The following is a 24077-nucleotide window of genomic DNA, read 5'->3' on the forward strand; positions in this document are numbered from 1 at the left end:
ACTTCTTATGGACTCATGACATGAAATCTAAGTTGGCTGACATGATAAAGGAGAAATGTGTAAGATGGGGTTGAATAAAAGTAAGATGCAAGCATTACAGTCCATAATAATTAGAGCTTAAATGTATGCTAAATAGGCACACCTATAATCTTTTACAGAAGCTGAATGGTAACAATTGGCCAGCTAATGGTATTTATACCTACATTGGGGCAGGGAACCACTTGCAAGGGACAGTCATAGATGGCACAGATATCCTGGCATTGGTGAACTAACACACACAGATATTATGATTAAAAAATCTTTTGTTTCAATTTAACCCAACAAGTGACATTAGATTTCTTGAATTGCAATTTAGCTGCTTCACATTGTATTTCTCATTTAAGCTGCTTTGCTCCACAGTGACAATTTCCAGGTCAGTTACACAGTGTTGCTTTGTCTCCAAAAGCTTATGCTGTTAGTCTTTAAGGACCACAAGGCTCTATGATGGTTTTTGCTGCAGAAAACCAACATTGCTCCCCCTCTAAAGTGAAGCAGCCCCCATGAGATTTTTGTTGAAGGAAGGAACAAGACTAGAATTCAGCATTGCAAGTAGGATCAGGCCCAAAATACAGACAGCTTCAACGAGCAGCGCAAGTGACTCTGGAACTCGCTGCCTATTGACATGTCTGCACCAAACTCTTTTTGACACTTGTTCAGGCAAGCCTATCCAGATGTATAGAAGATATATGCATTATTATTATTATTTTAGGTACTGTTTAATCATAATAAATATTTTAAATAGTTGTTTTTAACTGTTTATAATCCATAATCTTAAAACTTTATATTTTTGTAAACTGCTTAGAGGTGTTGGGTGTGTTTCTTTCTTTCTACAATTGATGAACAAATAAATAATCTGGGTAGACAAAATGCTAAGGCAAAAATAGGCAGCCATGAAAGGAAACTGAAGGGCCTTCAGTTCTTGAATCTCCATGTCCTGCTCCCTTAGAAGTCTTCCTGGAGTGGAGAACCTGTGGCCCTCCTGGTGTTCTTGGGACTCCCATCAGCCCCACTTGCATAGCCAGTGGTCAGGGATGATGGGAGTTGTAGTCTAGCAACAGCAGAAGGCAAGGGACAGATGAGATTTGGAACAAGGAGTCAGCAACTCAGCAAACACTGTTCAACTCTCATAGCGTCTCTTATATTCTGAGTATCTCTGCATGCTGAGCCACACTGATGCTAACATGAGAGTTTGGTCTCCACAACTTCACGCCTTCTCAGCAGCTGAGCTCAAAGAAAGCAGCAACCCAGCCCTTTTCTCCATTTTCCACATTCTCTTGCACTTCCAAATAACCCTTTACTTCCACTCTAAAAGTTAGCATTGGCTGGAGTTCAAACAGAGCAAACATGGAAATATTCCCCTTCCCACCTCTTTTTTCCCCTTGTCAAGGTCTTTGGACAAAATCGGGCTGGATAAATGTCATTTTTTATTGTAGGTGACGTACATGTGTGTGTGTGAGAGAGAGAGAGAGAGCTGTCATAGTGACATGGTTAGTGGCTTCCTTTCACAAGTCAGGACTGTAAAGTGAAAGAGGGCAAGAGATTATAGTGCTTGTTCTGACCAAATTCATCAAGTCTGTCCAACCCCATCAAATGCGAAAGCACTGGAAGGCCACTGACATGGAGCCCAAGAGCTCTTTGGCAAAAATATAGCAGCTGCCAAACACAAGCTTGCGCCCTCTATGATCTCTACTGTTAAATGCATCTGTCGTGCATAACATGAGCAATATGCATTAAGAATTATTTGCCTGCTTCTCCACTAAGTTAAAAAAAAATCATTTTACCTGCCTCCACTTTCCACTTGTCCATCAGCTTGGCAAAGAGCTTTCCACTTCAGTTCCAATCACCTAAATGCAATGGCAGCCTACCCAGGAAGTCTATTTAGGATGGAGAATCATATAGTGTGGCTTGATTTTAATTATACAAAACCCTGCTCTCCACGGGAAGGGAAGCTTGATTCTGAAGGAGTCTCTCTCAGCATATTACCCATTAGTAGAATGACTCTACATACTCCTGCACTATTGTTCAATGTATTTTAGGAGTCAAAAGTGCACTACATACCTAATTTTTCAAAAGCAACCCATGATTTGGGGTGCTCAATAGAAGAGAAGCATTAAGGCAGCAGTTTTCCAAAAGTATAGGGATCCATCCTTAGAAAAACAACAACAAGGCTTTCTTTTAGTAGCTGGGTTTAGATGTTCCCCACCCCCAGAGGAGCCAATGTGAGGCAATTGAGCATACTTCAGAAGATTTATTTAGAGACTGTGAAATTACATAGTTACGCAGCACTCTCGAGACGCTGCACAGTTCTCTCAATATGCTTTTAAACAACTACTGATTTTCATCAATGATATACTTTTAAGTCTTATTGCTTACTTTAATTTTCTTTTAAAAAACTTTTTTCTATTCACTGAAAAACCTTAGTTGAGCTGCATCCCCAATGCTGGAGATTCATTTACTTGACAAATTTTTAGCTTCATTTCCCCAGCTAAATACATTTGCAGGAAACGGCACCACACTACTGAGAAGGAAAAACATTTTCTAAGATTAGTGTTGTCCAACGGCATACGTTTGAAAATATAGATATATATGGGTGGTGCTGTGGTTTAAACCCCTGTGCCGCTTGGACTTGCCGATCAGAAGGTCGGGGGTTTGAATCCCCGTGACGGGGTGAGCTCCCGTTGTTCGGTCCCTGCTCCAGCCCACCTAGCAGTTTGAAAGCATGTCAAAGTGCAAGTAGATAAATACCGTATTTTTTGCTCTATAAGACTTTCTCCCTCCTAAAAAGTAAGGGGAAATGTGTGTGCGTCTTATGGAGCGAATGCCGGCTGCACAGCTATCCCAGAAGCCAGAACAGCAAGAGGGATTGCTGCTTTCACTGCACAGCGATCCCTCTTGCTGTTCTGGCTTCTGAGATTCAGAATATTTTTTTTCTTCTTTTCCTCCTCCAAAAATTAGGTGCATCTTGTGGTCTGGTGCGTTTTATAGAGCGAAAAATATGGTAGGTACCGCTCTGGCAGGAAGGTAAATGGCATTTCCGTGCGCTGCTCTGGTTTGCCAGAAGTGGCTTAGTCATGCTGGCCACATGACCCAGAACAACTGTCTGCGGAGGCGGACAAACACTGGCTCCCTCGGCCTCTAAAGCGAGATGAGCGCCGCAACCCCAGAGTTGTTCGTGACTGGACTTAGCTGTCAGGGGTCCCTTTACCTTTAAGCTCTACAACTCAACAAATTATATCACATGCTATGCTTGTGTGTGTGATCGTACATCCCTTGGTTGGGTGTCCAAGTGGTCATAGGATGGATTGGATTTACAGCTGTGATGTCAAATCTGGCATGAGGTGATTCAAGGGATCCTAAGAAACATGGGAAACTGCCATATACTGAGTTGGACTGTCTGTTCTGACACCTTAGGGCTTCTGCCTTAGGTAAGAAATTCTACTTCTAAAAACACCTCATCACATTTGCTCTGCAAACCTTGATTTCTGCACTTTAAATTTCACTTCAAGTTCTGAACACTATTCAGTTGTCTAGTAGAACAATATGAGGATTTTTTAATAGTCTCTCTGATCCCACACATTTATACTTTTAAGAGACCAAAAAATAAATAAATCCTGACTTGACTAACAAGATAACTCTATTGGCCACTACAAAGCATCATAGCTGTATATGAAATGAAAAATAGAGGCAATGTTTTTGACTGAATCCACGTGAAGTCAAGTGACCCACAGGCATTCTTCACTGCAGTCAACAGCAGTTTTATGGACACATTGTAAATGTCAGGCTACGCCTTTTTTAATAATAAAAAAGACACTATAATACTGTTTCCTTGTAACCAGGACAGAAAATCTTTTGGTAAAAGTAAAAACATTTATTGGTTTTGACATTAAAAAAAAACTTGCTGTGTGGGGTAGAGATGCTGTACTCCAAATACCGGAAGAAACGTGGAGTCTCGAGGGTTATGTTCAGTAACTCTTGGTTCAAAAGCAGATGCGGCAGGTGCATTATTTAAGAGCTTGTCAAATATGATCTTCTACAGCATATTTCTTCAAGCTTCATCTCTCCCACTGATTGTGAAGGGGGCACACGGTGGAAAATGTGGGACTCAGGACTTCGCCTCTACTCTCTTTTCAGTACTACCACCCACTGGCCCAAACCATATTACATACATTACATAAATGAGCAACCCATTGGAATCTTAGTTCACATGACCTTGTCACATGACAACTAATCCACAACCTTCAAAGGTATGGCTCTGATCTGACCCTCCGCACCCTGTGATGTGTGCAGACTTAATGTAACATAGGGAGTGCAATCAAGGTAAATATACCATGTGCTATCCTTGCAGAAGGCTATCAGTCACTGTTTGCTACTACTTGTGATTCAGAGGCCTGGATTTAACTGGATTTTGCTTTTCAAAGCATCCCAGTTAACAGAATATAAGAAATTAAGTACACCTCAAACAAGGACATATGTGAGCTGATACAGCAATAATCAGATCCACCATCTGAACAATGACAAAGGATATTCACAAGGGAAGGCCATGCAAAGCAGAGCGGCCTCATGGATGTTCGGAATAAAGCAGTTTGAAGGATTGCTTTATGGTCAAGGCTTTAAATTCAATGGCAGCAACAGGGCAAGATGGGACAACTATCACATAACTATCATTGAGAGCTGATTAGCACAACCCTTAAATGTGCAGTAGGCTGCTTTCTGTTCATTCTGATCACAAGTCAGCCTTGAAGAGTGCAAATGCATAGAGATGGTAAGAGTATGCTACCAAGATCATCTTGCCATTGAATGTGCCACCTTAAACAGCCCTAGAACAGTCTGACCAGTTGCAAAGTGAATTAGAGCACTCATACAAATCACTTTGCCCCAAGCAAGCTGTCAACCCAGATTTTTTTTAAAAAAGTTCCCCACACATGTGATCATGTCAATTACACATAATGCCATAGAACCAAAGGAAAGAGGATTGCATACTGCTCAATACGAAATTATATTAGAGTTCCTGAGGAGAGAAGGGGGAGGATTGTTCTTTGGATGTGGAACATTACCTGCTTCCACACCCAATCGACAAAATTACAAGAAAGAGATAGAAAGGGTGGATTTCCACCACAAACCTCTATCCATTTTATACAACTGGTTTTACTGTCGTGCCTTCCCGCAAATGATGACAAATGTAAAGAATTGTTAATTTGGTGAGAATGCTGAGAATTTTCTAACAGACACTTCTAACTCCCTCTTACAAAACTGCAATTCCTAATTTTCCCCAGGGAATGACTACTGAACACTTTACGTTTGCAGTATAGAAACTCCCTGAAAAAGGGCACATAAATGGGAGCTGAATCCTGCAATGCTCATGAAGTTGGCAAAAACTGCATTTCACATCTCTCTTCTGTTCATAAATGGGAAAACAGAAACACATGGGTGAGAAGTTCTTTCTAACACACACACACTGTTCATCGTGTAGGCTTTAAAAAGCTTTTATGCCTGTCGGTTGGGCTCATTTGTGTCACACACACAGGGAGGGAAATTAGAAAAACCACATCTTACAAGTTACTTATGTTTAATGCTTAAAAGTTTGAATGCACAAACGATAATCTACCATTATAGAAGTACTTGTGGTCAATACAATGCATTAGAACTATGTACAATGACACAGTTTAGTATCAAAATCTTTCTACACTGTAGAGTATTACGAAACTGTTAATGACATCAAACACTGAGCACTTAACACAATTATTATCTTTTTTTTGCTACCACATTTGGAACTTCAATGAACAGTCCATTTCAACTTGCAGCATCAACCCATTTCTAGTATGAAATTAAGTAAATTTCTACTTACACAATAAAGATTTATCTACACAGTTCTTTTGATTTTGATCCATAGCAGCAAAGGCACTGTACATCAGCAGATCCACAGACTTAAAAGATTTTTTTTTTAAGCATTCAAAAAAAAAAAAAAAAGAGTCACAGGTCATAGTTTAACAGCAACAACAACAACATAAAAAGATAACACAATGTTTCTGGCACAATGGCTCAGCCTGCGTCCATTTCAGGGACGTTCAACTAAGACTTGGGTAAAACTGGCGGTAAATAACGCAAGTCCTTCTCCCGAGTGAAAATCCATTCTGTTCTGCACTTCAGAATGAGTGCTCTTCTAAATCCTACCTCTGAGGTCCTCGCTTTTATAGTTTGTACACTTGTAGAATCCTTTCCCTTCTCAGTGCCATTTCCAATGAATATATCAAATATTTTTCTGTAATCTTTGTAACTGCAGAATTGCCCAAAGACTCACATCTCCCCTTTCAAAGAAATGTGGCAAAAATGTCCAGAAGGGATGAAGGTCATTCTTGGAGACACATTATTGTACTTCTCTCTGAAACATACAAAAGAGAAGTGATATTCATCATTTTGGGCAACACACTGCACTTGTTGCAAAAGAACAACAACATACACAGCACTGTTTACAAAACACTGTAAAATGGCAGATTAATATAGCAATTCTATTTTGGGCGTATTTTTTGGATACCCTTGTCATATGTCACTTGAACTTGCCGTTGATGATAAATCAAAGTTACTGAATGGGCCCCAAAATACAGTAGGTGCAGCAGGGAAGACCCCACTGTGTGTAGCCTCCTGAGATTAAACCAACACCCATTTGAGATCAGAAGTGGCAATAATATAACCCAGTTTTGATATAGAACTACCAATTTTTTCCCCATTCAAATTTCCAGTCAGCATGTTTGTCTGTATAAAATCTCAAGATAGCCAGAAAAACTTAAGCTTGACTATGTCTGGATTGGCCTGGGTCTGGAGAAGCAATTAGTCTATGCTTGGTGGGGAGGCGCCTTGATCATTTTGTGTCTGGCTCTGACTTGCCTCTGGACTTGCTATGCCCCCACACAGGCGCAAGGTTTGCATAAGGCCTATGCATATAAAATCAAAGGAGCACAGCACCAACATATAGGGAAATAAGCCCGGATCATGCACCATGCTTTGAAGTTGGCTTTCTTCCCTAATCCATAGTCAACATTGATCTGGATTTGGACTGGGAGGGACAACTGCAATTTGGTAAAAACAGAAGCGAAAGTTTCCACCAGAGGTGGAGAGTGAGGGAGAAGAAACAAGCCCTCAGGGCTGCAATGATAAATCCTAGTTTAGTTATAGTGCAAACTGGACCATTGTCTGTTTTAACATGTAGCAGACCTTTCAAATATTAAGGCCATCCATGGCTGTCTGGCAAGGCCAAAGGCGAGGCAAGTCAGGCGAGATATTCTGCAGTCCCTGTTTTCCTAGACTTTCATCTGAACAAGTTTATCACCTCTTATAATAAATTATGCATTATTTATTAAACAATAGAATTTAATGAAGCACTCATTTGAGATCAGAATTGGTGCAGATGTGTACACTAGGCAATAAATGGTATATTCCCATTCTTTCCCAAATAGCCTCATCCCACACAAACAATACAAACATTGAGAATGCAACATACCTTTAAATCCAAGGCAGAAGCAGACTACTTTATTTAGTCAGTTCCTTGTTAAAAAGATTTTCTTTAAACAAAATAAATACATTACAGCTATGATACATAATTGAAAGAGTCAGTTCCCTGTTAGGTATGCTTATTCCATCTTCTTCCAAGTAGATAGCTGGAGATTTGGTATTACGAGTCCTTAATGGGTGCCTGATATTAAATAGCAAGTCTGGTGGGGAAAGTCCACAATTGTGATGAACAGTTTCTGTCCTCACTTTGGGAAGGAAAGAGAGAAAGAGAGAGAGAGAAGAAAAATATACAGCAAAGTGCTACAAGGAGGAGTACAGTTCTCATTCAGATTTGTCTCTAATAAATAACTTCATAGACTGTAGCCTTCTTGTCCCCAGAACCGGTAACAATGTATTTGTCATCCACAGAGATATCACAGCTAAGCACAGAAGATGACTCTTTGGACTGAAAAAAGAAAAGAGAGAGAAAGAGAGTTAACCATCCTTTGCACAAAAAATTGCAATATTAAACTCTTCCATTCAAACAAGACTTTTTCAGAATGGTCTAGCCATTTTTGCTTCCTTCCTAACGTCATTGCTTCCTTCCTAACGTCATTTTTTTTTTGTTTCTGCATCCTTAAACTTAGGTTCAGTAAACTCTGCAGACCTGAGACATTGATCATGTTATTGTTTACATGAACTGTCCTCTAGAGATTAAAACCAAGATAAGTTAAGAACCTACTTTGTTACACAGCACCCAATTAATTCCTTCAGTAGTTAATGGGGAAACAGAAACAGCTAATGTGTTGTCATCAAGTTAACCAACAGGCTAAGAATTAGCCCCAAAGCAGGCAATTTGGGAAGGAACGTGCAGAACTTCATGAATTGTATTTAACATATACCCCCACAGCACAAAAATTAGCCATAGACTTGAACAATGTGCAAGCTTGTCTTAGGTGTATTCCGGACAATCATGTTACCCAATCACTATTTTTCTCACTGGTTGTGAAAAATAGCCTTTGTGGCAAATGAAGGCATGCTGTGCCAAAATGGCAAAGAAAGGAAAACTGTGTATCTAAGGAGAACACTGAAAGAAACACTGAGAACTGCCAAAGTCTGCAGCAGAAAGAATAAGGTGGGGTTATGGAAAAAGGGTGGTAAAATGTCGCTATGCAGAGGGAGGTTGCTGAATGTTTCCTGACAGAAGCTCTACAAGGTCCTACGACAAACCATTGGTATAAGGCTGCTTCGTATGTGGTTAACATCCCACCTCTATGATTTATACCTGGAATATGCTGGCTCCATAAGGTGTTCTCCAAGCATTCAGAAGGTTGTCTTTTCCAGTGCTTACAAACCATTTGCCTGAAATCAGATTTAGAAATAATTAGAAGCAGTTTTCCAATTGACTAATCTGCACATCAACAAAATCTATTCTCTTCTCCCCTTCCCACACATTCTTTATCCCTGGTTGAAACAATGATCTGCAGCTGAATGGCTCACCAAAACAAAAGTCAACCATACATGTACAATTAAATATCTGCCATTTGATTCTCCCTTCTTGGTTTTTACGGGAAGCAGGTTTGGAAGACGGCGCGACTGTATACTGAACTGCTTACCGCAGTGAGCGAACTTCAGGGATAACACACAGCTCTCATGAAGATGAAGTTGATACTTGTCTGGTTTTGTGACATGCAGCACTTCAACATTGCTGTTCTCCATTCCTACTGCCAACCATTCTCCAGTTGGGCAATAACCCAGTGAGAAGATCTGCAATTAAAATAGTACACAGGTTGATGCTTAATGAAAGCTTTACACACCTGTCTCGGTGATGGAATTTACTGCTGTTGGGAAGATAATTTGGTCTAACACAGTTTTTTTTATTTTTCAAAGAGATGCTAATGAAGCGACAGCACTAGTTCAAGAGACAGCAGCTCATATAAACAAAACTCAATTAACTGTGTAACTTACGGCACTAATTGAGACCTACATTTTAATTCTGAGTTGGGCTGAAATAGTATTTTCATACAGGTTATCTTGGAATAGGACCTATAGATTGCTGATCATCTACAGGAGCACACCAGTAAAAGGATGCAAAAGCCAAAGGAAAAGATTCTTCTGTGGCTGTTCTTCAAGCCTGCTTTAAGAACCTTGATTTTTAAAATATAAAAACATCACAGACTGCTTTTAACATGTCGTGAATTCTTCACCTGTGATGTGAAGTCATGTTGCTGTAGCTGCCTGCCTTCTCTTAGGTCCCAGGATCTCACTGTGTTGTCCAGGCCTCCTGTCCAGAGCTTAGTGCCGTCATTTGAAATATCAATACAACTGGCTCCGTCTGTGTGGCCCTGGAATTGCCTAGAAATGTCAAAACAAGGCAAAAGTGCCATCACTTTCAAAAGAAGTATGAATTGAGGCAGGAATTTCACACACACACAATTTTAAATTTTGGATGTATCCTGAAAACAAATTACATGATCCATGTTTTTGCATCAAGGTAATGCGAGAAATCACCAGATCCACAATATGTGCTCTTTAGTCAGTAGAGATAGATGTGATCTGCGATATGATGGTGGTTGGTGAGGAACCCATTAAAAAAAATATGCAGTTTCAAGAAAATCCGTTTTAAAAGATCCAACATATGTACACCTTCTCTCTCTCTCTCTGGCAACCCAATCACTGCATTTCCTGTACCTGCCCCCCCGCCCCCGTAGAGTGTCTTCAACACAGAACATGATTATTAGCTGAGGACAACCCATGTTTTCCATGTATTATTACCCTTCAGACTTTGCATAGGCTATTAGTTTTTGTTTAGCCTTCTTTTCCACTGGAGGTAACAGCAAACCAATGCATCTCAAAGAATTCCCAGCTTGGAGGTACTTAAACTCTCATCTGTATTTAATTAGGTTTACTGCCTGCCCTGCCCTCAGATCTCAGGAGCAAAATTAATTCATTTTTTTTTTTAAATAAAAATCTATTTTTCCGCCCAAGCCCCAAAGGACTCATAATGAACCAATGAAGAAGAAACAAAGGAAAAAGAAAGTATAGGAATTCACATGACTGGTCCTTTCTGACAGCCACTCAAAATCAAGTATACATGTTCACACAATCTAATTTCAGAGACTACAAACACCAGGGTCTTTTATTCAGCCATTAATGCATATACATAATTTTGACAGGAAGCTGTTTTAAACAGAATCAGACAATTTACCCATCTAGCTCAGTATGGTCTGACTGGAAGTAGTTTTCCAGGATTTCAAGACAGGTCTCTTCCCCAACCCTGAGGTACAGCCCTTGTTTCCACTATGTCTGCACAAAAATAACAAATTAGAAGGCCACTTGAGCCATACTGTGTATTTTAATACTAATACTCTTATTCGTTCCAGCACCAATCAAAAATCTAATTCTAACCTTTGGACTACACACACACACAGTCTGCAATGGCTGCTGCTTCACAGGTAGCAATTGCCTAGAAATGTCTCCTTTGATAGAATGGGGAAACACTGGCAGAATGGGTAGTAGAAGGCTGAAATAATCCAGCATTAAAGGTAATAATTCATGATTCTGGAAGCCTAATGCGCAAACAACTATTGACCTTTCAAGTTTATGGCTGCTTCATTTGCTATAGCTCCAACCACATGACACCCCCAGTGCAAACACAGAGTATGGTGAACACATTTACAGTGCAAACACAGAGTATGGTGAACACATTTAGAGTTGGCTTGACAATCCAGCTTAAGCTAACCTACCTGACCAGAGTCTGATTGTGCAGATCCCAGACTGCAATGTTCCCATCGCTACAGCAGGAGAAGCAGACCTTGGAATCAGGGCTGATTGCCAGAGCATAGCAGGCAGGAGCCGAGGACGTCAACTCTGCTTTTATACGCGGAGTTGGAGCTGCCAGGTCCCAAATGGATAACGTGCTGGCTTCCCCGCCAACAATCAGGGTGCGGCCGTCGGGGAGCAATCTGCAGGAGCGGATGTAGTTATCTCTGTTCTGTAGAGACAGAAGCCATCAAGAGATTACTCATGAGGAAAGGAAAACAGCATTAACATGAGAGCAGGAATCCATAAAAGTATTGTATTCCCTCTTGGTTTTAATGAGCCATTTATACTTATGACAATGATAAAGTGGATTAATGCCAGAAAATTACACGACATTAGGGAAGTACTTAAACTTGATCTACAAAATTCAGCAGTGAGAGATATTTAATCTTAATTAGTATCAAAACGCACATGCAGGCCTGCGCCCAGCCCCAAACAGTTCAGAGCTTGCGAGCCTTTTGAGTGCTTATGGAAGCCTACATTTTTTTTGGAGGAAGTTTGTGTTTCTGTTATTTTAACCCCTTGAAGGAGACCAACGTCTGAAGAAGTGTGCATGCACACGAAAGCTCATACCAAGAACTAACTTAGTTGGTCTTTAAGGTGCTACTGGAAGGAATTTTTTTTTTTTGTTTTTTCCTCTTATTTATTTAAGTCTTTCTTGTAATGTTATAGGTGTTATTGTGTGCATCATCTAAAAAAACAAAATATGCTTACTGCTTTTACTCAGATGCCAATTCATGATAACCTAATAAAATGATGAACTAGGTAATCTACTAACCTCATGATTAGCCAGTTAAAATTTCTTTAACTGGACTGCAGCCACAATAAATGTCACTTTTAATAATTTGAGAAATATCTAATGATTATGTTTTTTCTTGGTTAAGCACCCAAAACTGAAGAATTATCCTCTACAGAAAATGCATAGCCTAAATTTAGAGATACACAAACTATGTAGCTTGCACCGAAACCTCTATTAAAAGTTGACAGGTTCCTTTGAAATTCAGTTAAATCTCAAGAGTTTAAAATATGTGATTGATGAACTAAGCAGTTGGCAAAATTACTGGGTTTTAGTACTACTTAAACTACATGCAGAAACATCAAAGTGGATGACTAATTTACAGATGCCCCAACCACCCAACAATGGTGTCTATGCCTCCATGGCCACCTCACCACTGCCAGCACCAACTCTCTAAAGACCTTTTGACTGCCATTACTCACCAGGCAATCCAGCTGAGAGACAGGGCTCTTGTTCCCTGGATGACTGATATCCCAGACCTTGACACATCCTTTCCCACCAGTGTACACATGCCTTGTGGGGTTGCTGATTGTAACTGCACATACCACTTCCCCGTGGTTCAGGGTGTTAATCTGCCGAGCATGACGTGGGATTCCTGGCCCAATGAGGGCATCAGGAGGAAAAGGTACAGGCTGCATTTGGCCATCTGCACTTACATGAAATGAGTATGCCCTAGGGAAAGAAGAAGAGAGAGAAACATGTTTCAATGAGCCACACGTGTGGTATGCACAAGACAAAGGGTTTACATAGATGCAGAACGTCTCTCTTAACTTAGAAAAAAGATGAGGCTAAGGCACAATTTGTGAAACGTAGCTTAACATAGTTGGGCTTAACTCATTCTGGCCCCTTGCAATATTTTTTCTTGGACACAAATACCAAGGAGTTTATATATATTTTTCTTCAGAAAGAATTGCCAAAATGGCAGACCAATAAATGCTGAGCCAACATGGCAAACAGTACATCTCACCAGGAACAACATGTTATATGACTGCCAGTTACACCACCTGTGAATAACCTATCAACAACTTCATCTCAAAAGCTGTGCTAGGGAGAGCGCTCCACTGCTCAAAACAGCTTTGTTCTAAGATGCAACGTGTTGGAGCACTTCTGTCATTGCTCACAACTTTATTGAAGGCTCAGCTGGAGTACATTATATGGAAATATATGGCTAATGGAAGGGAAGGGGGAGGCTAGCAGATTCATGGAGGTAGTGCGCAAATGGAAAACTCACACAGGCCACTGAAAATGGATCACAAATCTTTCCTGAAGAAGAAATTCTGCTGCCTTATTTGCTGTAGCTTTATTCTAAGACATTCTGGCATGTGAAGAAGCATAAGCCTTTTAAATGTTTTTCTTACATGTAGTATTTATGCCTTAGAAAGTGCAAAAAATAAACTGATTGGGGTTTTTTTTAAAAAAACCACACCAAATAAACATGTGAAAAATGACTACTTATCGTCAAGAGCTCTGCCTCTTTTTGCTTTTTTGTTGTTTTTTTTGCTTGCAAAAGGGGATTGTAATGCCGCAAATATATGCACAAATGAACGCCCTGGGATCACTGTGTCTATTTTCACTTCATTGAAGAGGAATGTGAGTGAAAACTCAGTATTAATTATATAATTCTTTCATGCCCAGCTCCCAGTGAACCAAGCTTGTTAGAGTAGGTCACCTTTTCTGGTCAGTTCCATCAAGGATGCATTTGTACATTACAATACCATAATTCTTTTTAGTATTTTCAATCAAACAGAACATTTTGCTGTTTCTTTCTCTGCAAAGTGCTGTTTATGGAATCCAGTAAGTCTGCAATTGATTGCAGGGCTTCTTTTGTGCACAAAGGAATTATTTTTAAAACGGAGAGGCAGAACACTGAAGACATGCACACTAGAGAGCCCTTTGCAATTTGCATTTCTCTGCCAAGTTGAGCTACTGTGGTCCAGCACGTCCCATTGCAGAAGGATAACCCCTACCCCATGGCCTCTTTTATCCACAGCATCCGATACCCTTGGCGCATATTCACCTATGGGAAAAACTGCCAAATAGGCTTTTAAGATTAAAAGGAGGATTAACCACCCTCTGCCACGCATCGAATTCAGTATCACAGAGGAAGCAAAAGGAACAAAAGCTTAATAATATGATTGAGTTTGTACGTTTAACACTCACGGTTTTCCTCCTGGGATGCCTGTCAGATTGGGAGGGATGCCTGGGACTCGCATATGATGATGTGGATCAAAACCAACCTGAAGTTTTCCCACAAACAGAACAAAGAAAGTTCAAAGCATTAATGGGGAATGATAGAATTCTAGCCATTAGTTTTAAATCTCAGGGGCTCACAAACATTTCTTTAAAAGAGTCCTCCCTAAGGTTTAAGAACATAAGAAGAATCCCTGCTGGATTAAGCAGAGGACCCTTATTCCCAAACTCTGTTTCCAGCCACGGCCAGACATCTGTCATTCCCACCAGGTGATATTCAGAGGTATACTGCCTTTAAACCTCTCCTGGTTTATTTTGCTTCTCTAGGGCAGCCTACCTCCCTTTTTGTGCCTTGGTTGAAAACAAACCCCTTCCACTCAGGAACACAATGAGCACAATGAGCCTGGGATACAGACCAGGAAGAAAGAAACTCACCACTGGAGATCTCCCATATGCTGCTGCTGCTGCGGCGGCGGCGGCTGCTGCACTCATTTGAGGAGAGATGTTATGGAGACCTGCATAGGCAGCACCAGGGCTGGTCAGCTCCCCATTCATCCCAGCGTGGGGCACTATTCCAAACGGGGCAGGGTAAGGACAAGGTACTGCCATGGGCGTTCTTAGGCCTGAAGCTACAAAACATAGAAGTGGGGGGGGGGACAGGTGACACCATTGTTTAAACAGCTGCACTGGCTGGCCATCTGCTACTGAGCCTGAAAGTTCTTGTTCTGCTTTCCAAAGCCCTGAAGAACTTGGGTCCAAGATACCTGAGGGACTACCTGAACCCTTGTATCCCAGCATCTTTGTCCACTCCCAGAGTTGGCGAGGCTGATGGCATCAGAGAACTGTAGAGCTGGAAGGGACCCCGAAGGTCATCTAGCCCAATGCCCTGCAATCTTTTTGCCCAATGTGGGGCTCAAACCCATTAACCTGAGATTAAGAGTCTCATGCTCCACCGACTGAGATACAATGAGAAATCAATACTTTAGTGTCACTGGCCCAGTCCTGTGGAACACTGCCCATAAATTCAGTGGGTGCCTTCTGTGCCCACTATTAAACACCTGCTGAAAACCTTTCCATTGTGCCAGGCCTATGTAGGCAAAAGAGAGTGTACCCCACAATGGTCTATTGATGTTTGTTTATTATTTCTGCTTGCTTTTAACTTGTTTTTTTAAAAAACTTTTATAATGTCATTTCTTGGTTTTATATTGTTGTAAACTGCTGTGATATGTTTTATGCTACAGTGTTACATAAATGTTTTTTATAAACAAACAAACAAACAAATGTCATTTCTGCACAGGTGAATAATCTCAGACAGAAAACTGAAGGCAAATTTTGACTGATCACTTGTAAAGGCCAAACTGTTTCATTGTCTTGACCTTTGCTGCTGTACCATGATCATCTAGCAAACCCAGGGCAGGTGTGGAATCTGAACCCAGATCTGAGCTCAACCACTTTATGGGCGAGAGAGGGCAAAGTAGCAATGCGATCTTTAAAAAAAGGAGGGCAGCCCCTCCTTCAAGGGGTCTACAAACCTAATGGGTCGACTCCTGGTGGCTTCCCAGGCACAGGCCTCAATCCTGGTGTAGAATTACTGCCGGGAGTTGGAGCATCAGTCCGTGGAGTGGGGGTACTCGATTTAGACACAGGGGTCGTGGACTTCTCATTCTAATGTGGAAAGAGACAGGTAGATTATTTACATTTTCAGCAAAAGGCAATCGACAAAAGCGCAATCTAGAACGGGTTGACTTGTGTGGTTTCTCTTTCAGTTTTTATCTGCTCTTCCTGGCATCTAAGGGTGCAGTCATCCAGCTACAGCTTGTGCAAAAACAACAATGAATGCAACTTGCAGAAGTTCATTTCAGTGGGATCTACATAGGCAGACTTCCCAGCAGTCTGTATTACAAAAAATCAAGTACTTGCTTGCTGTAATTAGCATTAAAAGCCAGTCTCGTTTGGATCATTAAGGTGTTTCCAGGAAAGGTAAAGGGCAGACATTAAGTGGTGTTATTTTTAGGCCCTCCTACTTATATAATCATTTATTTAGTTACAGTACATATCGCTTTGGAAGCACTAAGTCATCCCCCCACAGACAGAAATATGAAGCTGAGGAACCGTAGCTTCTAAGATAGGTACCCAGTGATGGGATGGGAAAGGATTTTAACTCAGCTATTATATTTCCAGTCTCCACATTTATAGGATGAATTAGGCAATGGTATGTTCCTTCTCTGTCCCAAAATGTGCATAACTGAATGAAGGGATTTGACGTTTAACGGACCCCACTGCCAACACTCATTCAACAAAGTGTAAAAACTCCTATTATCAAATTTCAATACCATCATGCAGTGAATACTTTAAAATAGGAGTTACCAATGGGGTGCCTGCATGTTCAGGTATGCCCATAGGAGCCCTCCTTGGTGCCCACGGGGTCCTGTGGGTCACCCCGATGAAAGCAGGTTTGAAAGTAGCATTATACTGTAGTCAACAGTCTTGGCTGCAGTGTGTCTGGGGCCCAAGACAGTTCCTCTGCTTTGCCAATGTGCCAACGAACCCAAAAGGGATGGCGACCAAACTGCAAAACCTAGTTCAGTCTGTCTGAATTATTTAAGAAATTTCTATCTTGCTTTTTGCCACGTCTTAAAACAGCTTACAGGGGGGAAAAATAGGAAGTACAAAATTTACGACATTGGCTAAAACATCAGAGAGTAAAACATCAGAACAGCATTTCTGCAGCACTCAGACAAAAGAAGTCAAGGAGTACGGGTAGAGGAGTCTGAATCTGGTTGTCTCAATCTACCTTTCTGCAAGGCACCAGTGACATATGCAATGTTCAATGGTTATTCAGCCCAGAACTTAATGTAATATATGGTAATGTCTCATGGAGGAGGTGAGGATGGTGCTTGCCTAAGTCCTTCCTCCCCTACCTTTGCACTGTAACATAGGAACAGGGGTGCAAAAATGCATATACCCTGTTTCAGGTCACTAGTCACATGCCAGCTCCTTATTCTGCCTGGGATTTTGCACAACCAATTTTGCACTAAGGGCTACTACTAAATTTGCCTCCAATTCTCTGCACCTTCTAGACAATAGTGTGAGAAGAGCAAGAACAGTCTTTCTGAGAAAAATGTGAGCAAGGCATGGCATTTTCTACTCTCTCGCTCTTACACACAGTGCACATATGTGCATATGTATGTACGAACACAGAAACACATTATTCTGGCTTTGCAAGCAGCCCTTTTCTGAATTATGACTTGTTATGCAAGTCAAGAAAGGCTCTTGTAAATGACAGATTACTTTTTAGATAGAAAATGATTGTAGTTGAACATAGCCCAGTAATACAAATAAAGCCAAGAAGCAAATCACGTCCAAGTAGAAAGCTGAATTTACTGTAAACTGCCATAGAAAAAAAATATTCAAAGAACCCCTGTGTGCTCTTATTTATCCACAGAATGGCAAGCTTCCTGGCATGAAAAAAATATATCACAATAAAGGCATATACATCATTTTCAGACACTGCTAGCAGAACAAACCCTCTCTATCACCTAAAAAGAGCCTGGGTTTCAATGTGCTTTTTCTTTTTTTAAAGTCGAAATGCACTGAAGGCAGTTTTGTATCAAGATGTGCAACTGGGGCACATCTCGTTATTTCCCCCTCTCTATTTAGGCACCCAGCAGTGCACACAGGGATACGAGCATGGGCACAGATTGTATAGTCACTTACAAGGCTAAGTTCTTTGGATTTGGAGGAAGGAGTGCTGCTGGAAGATGCTATTGAGGCGGGGCTAATTGGTGCATCTTTCTTGAGTAGACGGGTCTTGTCCAAGCCATTTTCCCTTGGAGAATGTGCTGGGCTTCCTCGTGGTGATGAAGGATCCTGAAAACAAACTGGAATTATAATCAGGGCATCCTATTTGCTGTAGGTTGGACGAGCGACATACGTCTCCTTTGACTATTGCCTTTGGCAGACATGGCCAAAGAAACATACTTCCAGGCCAGAGGACGTGACAGTGATGATGCTTTCCCATTGGGTCTGATGGAGAGAAGAAATTTATCCTTTCCTTCTCAAAACAGAAGCACAGCAAAACAGAAACAAATTCCTAAGTATTCAAAAAGCAAGCCCAACAAATGATGGTAGCAAAAGTGATACTGCACATACCTCATTGGAAACATCAACCACTAAGTTGTCGTCACTCTTTTCACCATCACTGTCCTGCAGTGAAGAAGAATGAGTAAGTATTCTATAGGTCTGTAACTTCTTGCACAACCAATATATATATTATTCAAATACGAAGACTGGTAGTGCTGCACAGCCAAAACAATTATGACAACAAAAATGTAACGATGAACGAATGACATGCTAGGTGGGCCATACAGAAGTGCCCATGGGTCACAGCAGAAAAAATAGCTCTTGGCCTCTTTTAGAAGGTGACTATTTACTAAAGCTATGCACATTATGTATTCTTATTTAATTTTATATATATATATATATATATATATATATATATATATATATATATCCTGTTTTTTCACCATAGGTCTCAAAGCAGCTTACAACAAAGATAGAAAATTTAAAATATTAAACCTCCAAAATTTAAAATCCAAAGAACATAAAATCTCATTATTTTTTAATGTAGAAATCTGAGAAACATTCAGGGTGGAAAAACCTCCTGAGATAAAACAATTTTGACCAGTTGTCTGAAACTCAGTACTTAAATTAGGGGCTCACAATTAGGGGTGTTGTCAGAATTCCATAAAGGCAAGTTTGTAAAAGCACAGCCCCGCCCCCCCCCCCCCCCCGCTTACGAGGAAGTGCCTTTACGGCTCTGCTCATAGTCTACTGCCTATGACACCATCTGCCACCTCTGCAACTGCAACCCATCTCCCTTCCCTGGTTCCTGAAGGGCCCTTACAGATGATCTAGAACAGAAGATATGGCACAGCTGCCTTCACTGGGAACACATGCCCAAGCATGCCCCAGCACGATCCTTCACTGAGGAGCTGGAGCCATCTCTGCCCCATCGCCCTTCTCGGGTATGAGGAGGCGGCAGTAGATACAGAAGCCTTGGTGCATTTGGGAATGTTCAGAATACAGACGGTTTCACTCACGTAGCGAGTTGCTATTTCTTTTTCTTCTGTTTTCTGTTTTTTGCTTTCAGAGGAGTAGTCTGTTGAGTTTCTGTGCTTCTCAGAGGCTCTGAAACTGGCTGATGGAGACACAGAGGAGCTCTGAAATCAGAGAAAAGAGGAGGAAAGGTGACTGAAAGTGTTTATATCTCATCCTTGAGAAGATCACCAACAAATAATGCTCTATCTCCACAAACAGGGTCTCATATTTCCTTCCGCAACAAATAGATGGAAACGGTTCTGCTCCTGGCACAGTATTAGAGCAGCACATGAACTACTTGGAAATAATCTAGCCAGCCATGTCAAGCATCAGGCTGTGTGGAACTTAGTCACAAGCAGATCTCTGCCTGTCTTCCACTGTGAGCAGTGGGATGGAGGGCTCACTTGCAAAACAACCCCATATCTACTTCATGAGACAGCAGGCTGCAACAGATCTTGTGAACAGGGTCTTGAGAATGGGGAACAGCACCAGGCGACCTTTCCAAACACCAGGTCTCTCCCAGAGGACCTAATCTTTGATGAGCACTTTACTATCCTGATGGAGGGAAGCGGAAAACGGGGTGATTACTCTCAAGTTGGTAGGTTTGTGGGTGGCTGCACCAGTGTGCCACTTGAAAGAGCAGGCTGGGGTTAGCACTGCATGAGCAGGTCTTCTTGCTAGTACGCCTGCTGTCATTTCACATTGAAAACACGGGAGAATAAGCCTTCTTGCCATCTCAATGGTGCAGGAAAGTTAGTACCTCATAATGAAAGGTAGAAGTGGAGTCCTAATAAAGGGAACACAGCCTGTAATGCAAGCGCTTGCTATGACTTCAAGCAAGCAAGCAGCCCTCTAGTAAGAATTTTATTTTGTTAAGTCACACATCCAGATCAGACAAAAAAAGGGGGGCACTACTCTGAACTATTTTACTTAAAAAGAAAACTACACCTTCAATGTTAATGCTTCTTTTGATGTGTAAGAATGCTGGGTGTTCTTTCCTATGACACTGTAATCTCAAATGATCATCTTGGTACCCTGATGCTTAACACACTTGCAGAAAGCCCCACAGAAATCACTACAACTTGCTTAGCAGTTAAAAATAGACAGTATTTTATACATGTTTTATACATGTTTTACCTAAACAGCCTCAGAGAATTATTCATTTATATGTTTACACACCAAGTGCTTGATTTTATTTCCCAGAGTCAAGAAGAATATCATGTGTGAACACCTATTGCTTATTAAAAACAGAAGGCTAATGTTGCACTGTTTTGCCCAAGGAAAACAGAAGCTGTATACAGAAGCTGTGGTTCTGTTCACAAGCATCATATAGTCATTTGTGTGTTACTGCTATGCTACAGGAGCAGTTTCTTAACTGCCCGGTCCCATGCTGCACCAGCAATGTATGCAAACAGAAAATACATGGGTAGGGGCAGGGAAAGTAACCACACCAGAAAGAAACACACAAATCTGGTCTAATCTTGCAAATCAGGATCTATGCATCCCTTTCTCACACTAGGTTTCTTTGCTCCACGAAAAATGCCCCTAGTTACCTTATGATGCAATACACAGGGATCTAGTTAAGGATCTAATGAAAGATTCATGGTGCGTTGGGAAGTGGGCTGGGATCAGTATAAAGAAGTTGTTAACTACCTCTCATCTCTAAGTAGCAATATTTAGGGTTCAGGGGCAGATCCTTTCCCCTTTGTCCTAATACTACTAGAAACCTAGAGCTTTCCCCGCAGCTTTATGCAAATACCCTTATGCATGTCTTAAAAATACCCCTGCTCCATTTATTTTCATTCCACAAATGGAGAGAAGGCAGATTATAATTTGAATTCAATTTACTATGACTCATCTCTCTCTCTCTCTCTCTCTCTCTCTCTCTAAGTAATTGGCTGCAATAAGGAGAAAACTAATTGCTGAATGACAATTAGAATGATGGCTAAAGAGGGAGGAGTAAACCATGGTACTGATTTAAACGAAAGTATTTATTTTCATAAATTTGAAACCACATGGTTTCAATTTTTCTCAATCTAGTTAGCCTCAGTGCTACAAATACCCTTTTAATCTTTGATTCTGGTGCTTAATAACGTTATAATTTAGAGCACCCTAGAAGCATGATAAAGCAGCTAAATTATGGCTAGCTCTTTAAAGGGTGATCCACACACTGGGACAATGTATACTGCCTAGCATCTGTCTATACATGACCTAAAAAATGGTCCATACATACACTTGAAAATATTGTTCTATATGACCCCACTTTATCCCAATTTTAGAGTGTAACCTAAATACAGGGATTTAGAGAAAGTGAACCACTGCAAAGCTACAGCATAAACTACTTTAGTAGTCACTCTGTCTCCCCAGGAAAGCGCTAGTCTTGGATGGAATTGGGAGCTGGAGATCTCTTAAGCATTGGCACCGACACAAAACCAGTGGCAGGTGGCATGGTGGGACACTGTCACTCACTTGGTGTCCAGTTGGTCACGTTGCTGTTGCTTATCAGGAGGTAGAGGCTGAGGCAGGAATGAGGCTGCTGTGGTGCAAACACATCTGTGAAGCCAATCCACTGCTTCATGTCAACCTCCACACTACCTTGCCTGCATCCCGGTAAACAGAAGCAATGTGACCGACTAGAGGTAACATGGGTGGTGATGATCCACCACATCAATTACTGCAAAAGACTGATTCTCAGTGGGGGTGAGGGCAACTACAGTGTTATCAAACTGATTTTTTTCCCACACACACACGGTTGATTCACATAAACAAGTATTATTCAATGCAGTTGGGTACAGAAGTGTAAGGAGAAACTTTAGTGTGACCAAGTGGATTAAGTAGAAAGGGTTTGATTAAGAGAAAATACTAAATCTGATAATAAATACTTGTCAGTGGACAATAGAAATTTTGCCTTAGAACTCTACAGAATGTTGCTTGCTTCCAATTTCAAGGAGAAAGGTTTTTTGTTTTTGTTTTTTAAAAAGACAAGCTTGGGACAAGACCTTGAAATGTCAGTACCATTTGACATCTGGCTGTACACATGAACAGTTGTGCATATTTTTGGGGTGTGCCCTAGTTGATGTTTTTAAAAGGTGTGGCTGGTGTTGGAAAGGGAGTTCATTTGCACACCTTTCAAAAATAATGGAGTGGGGGGCAGTGCAATGGAGCTGCCCTCCCAAACGGGAATCACTGCCCTAAACAGGATGGTAGAAGGGTGAGGCAGAGCAGTAGTGAGATTGGGGCCGCTTGTAAAATTTAAGCATCAGAAGATGAAAATGTAAATCTAATTCTCAAGGTGTCCCCTCCGCCCCATTTATGGTGGAAATGCAAGAAAGCAAAGAAACTTCCAGCACAAATTAAAAGTAAATAGAAGCAAAACAAATTTATAAAAACAGATAAATCTGTATTAATATTTGGATACTAGACCATGTTATTTAAAACCTAAGATATTTGAAATATTCTAAAATATATACCCACTAAATATGTGATTGTACTTATTATGACTTTGCATTTATGGAATCCAGAGTAGTTATTACTAAAAAAGATGTTTAACTTTGTTATCTGTAATTATAATTTAAGGAAAATCAAATAAAATTTGAAACTAAATATAAATGTCAAATCAGGAGGATCTTTAGAACAAAATATGGACACTGGAAGCTAGATCAGTCTCCATATACTGATTTAGAGGTTTTTCTAATTGATTTATTTGATATGACTAAGACCTCTTTAACACATAACTGCACAGCACAGCTCCCCACCCCTCTGTGGATATGCTGCTATGCCTGCCTGCATCCATATAACATGGCATCTCAACCACATGCTTTGAATATCATTCAGGTGACACAAGGCCCCCAGGCCTCAGTTGGGTGGTATGCTAAGCACACTCTTAGGAGAATCATATGGATGGAAGCTTTTGCACACAGCCCCCAGATGGAATGGAAGTGGTGCAGAGGTAAAGTGGGGTGCGTGCTGGAAAAAACAGTAGCAACCAGATGAACACACTGCAGGGAGTTGGCACCACGTCCCTTAATGCAATTGTGGGGTGTCAGTCACTGTTGGAAGCAGAGGCCACCTATGGCTTGCCTATCCTAAAATTTACTGATCACAGAGGGTGAAACCCTCCTGGAAAGCCATAAACATCTCACCAGCAAGAGGGCAAACATCAGCATGCTGCCTGCCTGCAGTAATTAGTACTTCAAATTACTGCAAACCAAGAATTAGCATTACCCTTCCACCCGCCAATGTCCACTGAATATTACTTACATTAGCATATGTGGGTCAAAGTGCAACAAGGGAGGAGACGGCAATACAGTGGTACCTCGGGTTACATACGCTTCAGGTTACATACGCTTCAGGGTACGGACTCCGCTAACCCAGAAATAATACCTTGGGTTAAGAACTTTGCTTCAGGATGAGAACAGAAACTGTGCTCCGGTGGCGCAGCAGCAGCAGGAGGCCCCATTAGCTAAAGTGGTGCTTCAGGTTAAGAACAGTTTCAGGTTAAGTACGGACCTCTGGAACGAATTAAGTATTTAACCCGAGGTACCACTGCACAGCAAAATAAAGCTCCAGTTAAAGCAAGCTTTCCATACTGTTCAACCATTTGGCAAAGCGTCTTAGACAGTTAACCTCAGGCGGACCAAGTTGG

General features: G+C 41.1%; 1 protein-coding gene across 6 annotated transcripts in view; it reads right to left on the reverse strand.

The window, feature by feature from the left end:
• Nucleotides 1-5588: 5588 nt before the first annotated feature.
• The window catches only part of TLE4 (TLE family member 4, transcriptional corepressor), a 132279-nt gene continuing 113790 nt past the window's right edge, over nt 5589-24077 (reverse strand). For 5 of the 6 annotated variants that reach the window (XR_014539779.1, XR_014539780.1, XR_014539781.1 and 2 more), the window contains 13 exons: nt 19435-19554; nt 18485-18538; nt 18050-18202; nt 15865-15997; nt 14768-14961; nt 14303-14379; nt 12565-12814; nt 11271-11518; nt 9732-9879; nt 9141-9291; nt 8810-8886; nt 7535-7990; nt 5589-6418 (listed from right to left, as the gene is read on the reverse strand). Coding sequence is in view for 1 of the 6 variants with exons in the window: in XM_083576791.1 (XP_083432917.1) it covers nt 7883-7990; nt 8810-8886; nt 9141-9291; nt 9732-9879; nt 11271-11518; nt 12565-12814; nt 14303-14379; nt 14768-14961; nt 15865-15997; nt 18050-18202; nt 18485-18538; nt 19435-19554 (1713 nt within the window). In the remaining 5 variants the exon portion in view is untranslated. Of the gene's footprint in view, nt 6419-7531; nt 7991-8809; nt 8887-9140; nt 9292-9731; nt 9880-11270; nt 11519-12564; nt 12815-14302; nt 14380-14767; nt 14962-15864; nt 15998-18049; nt 18203-18484; nt 18539-19434; nt 19555-24077 lie in introns of those variants that run through there. The other variant, XM_083576791.1, reaches the window with a different exon arrangement.

This window comes from Podarcis filfolensis (assembly GCF_964270895.1).
Source record: "Podarcis filfolensis genome assembly, chromosome: 11".
Classification (NCBI taxonomy): Eukaryota; Metazoa; Chordata; class Lepidosauria; order Squamata; family Lacertidae; genus Podarcis; species Podarcis filfolensis.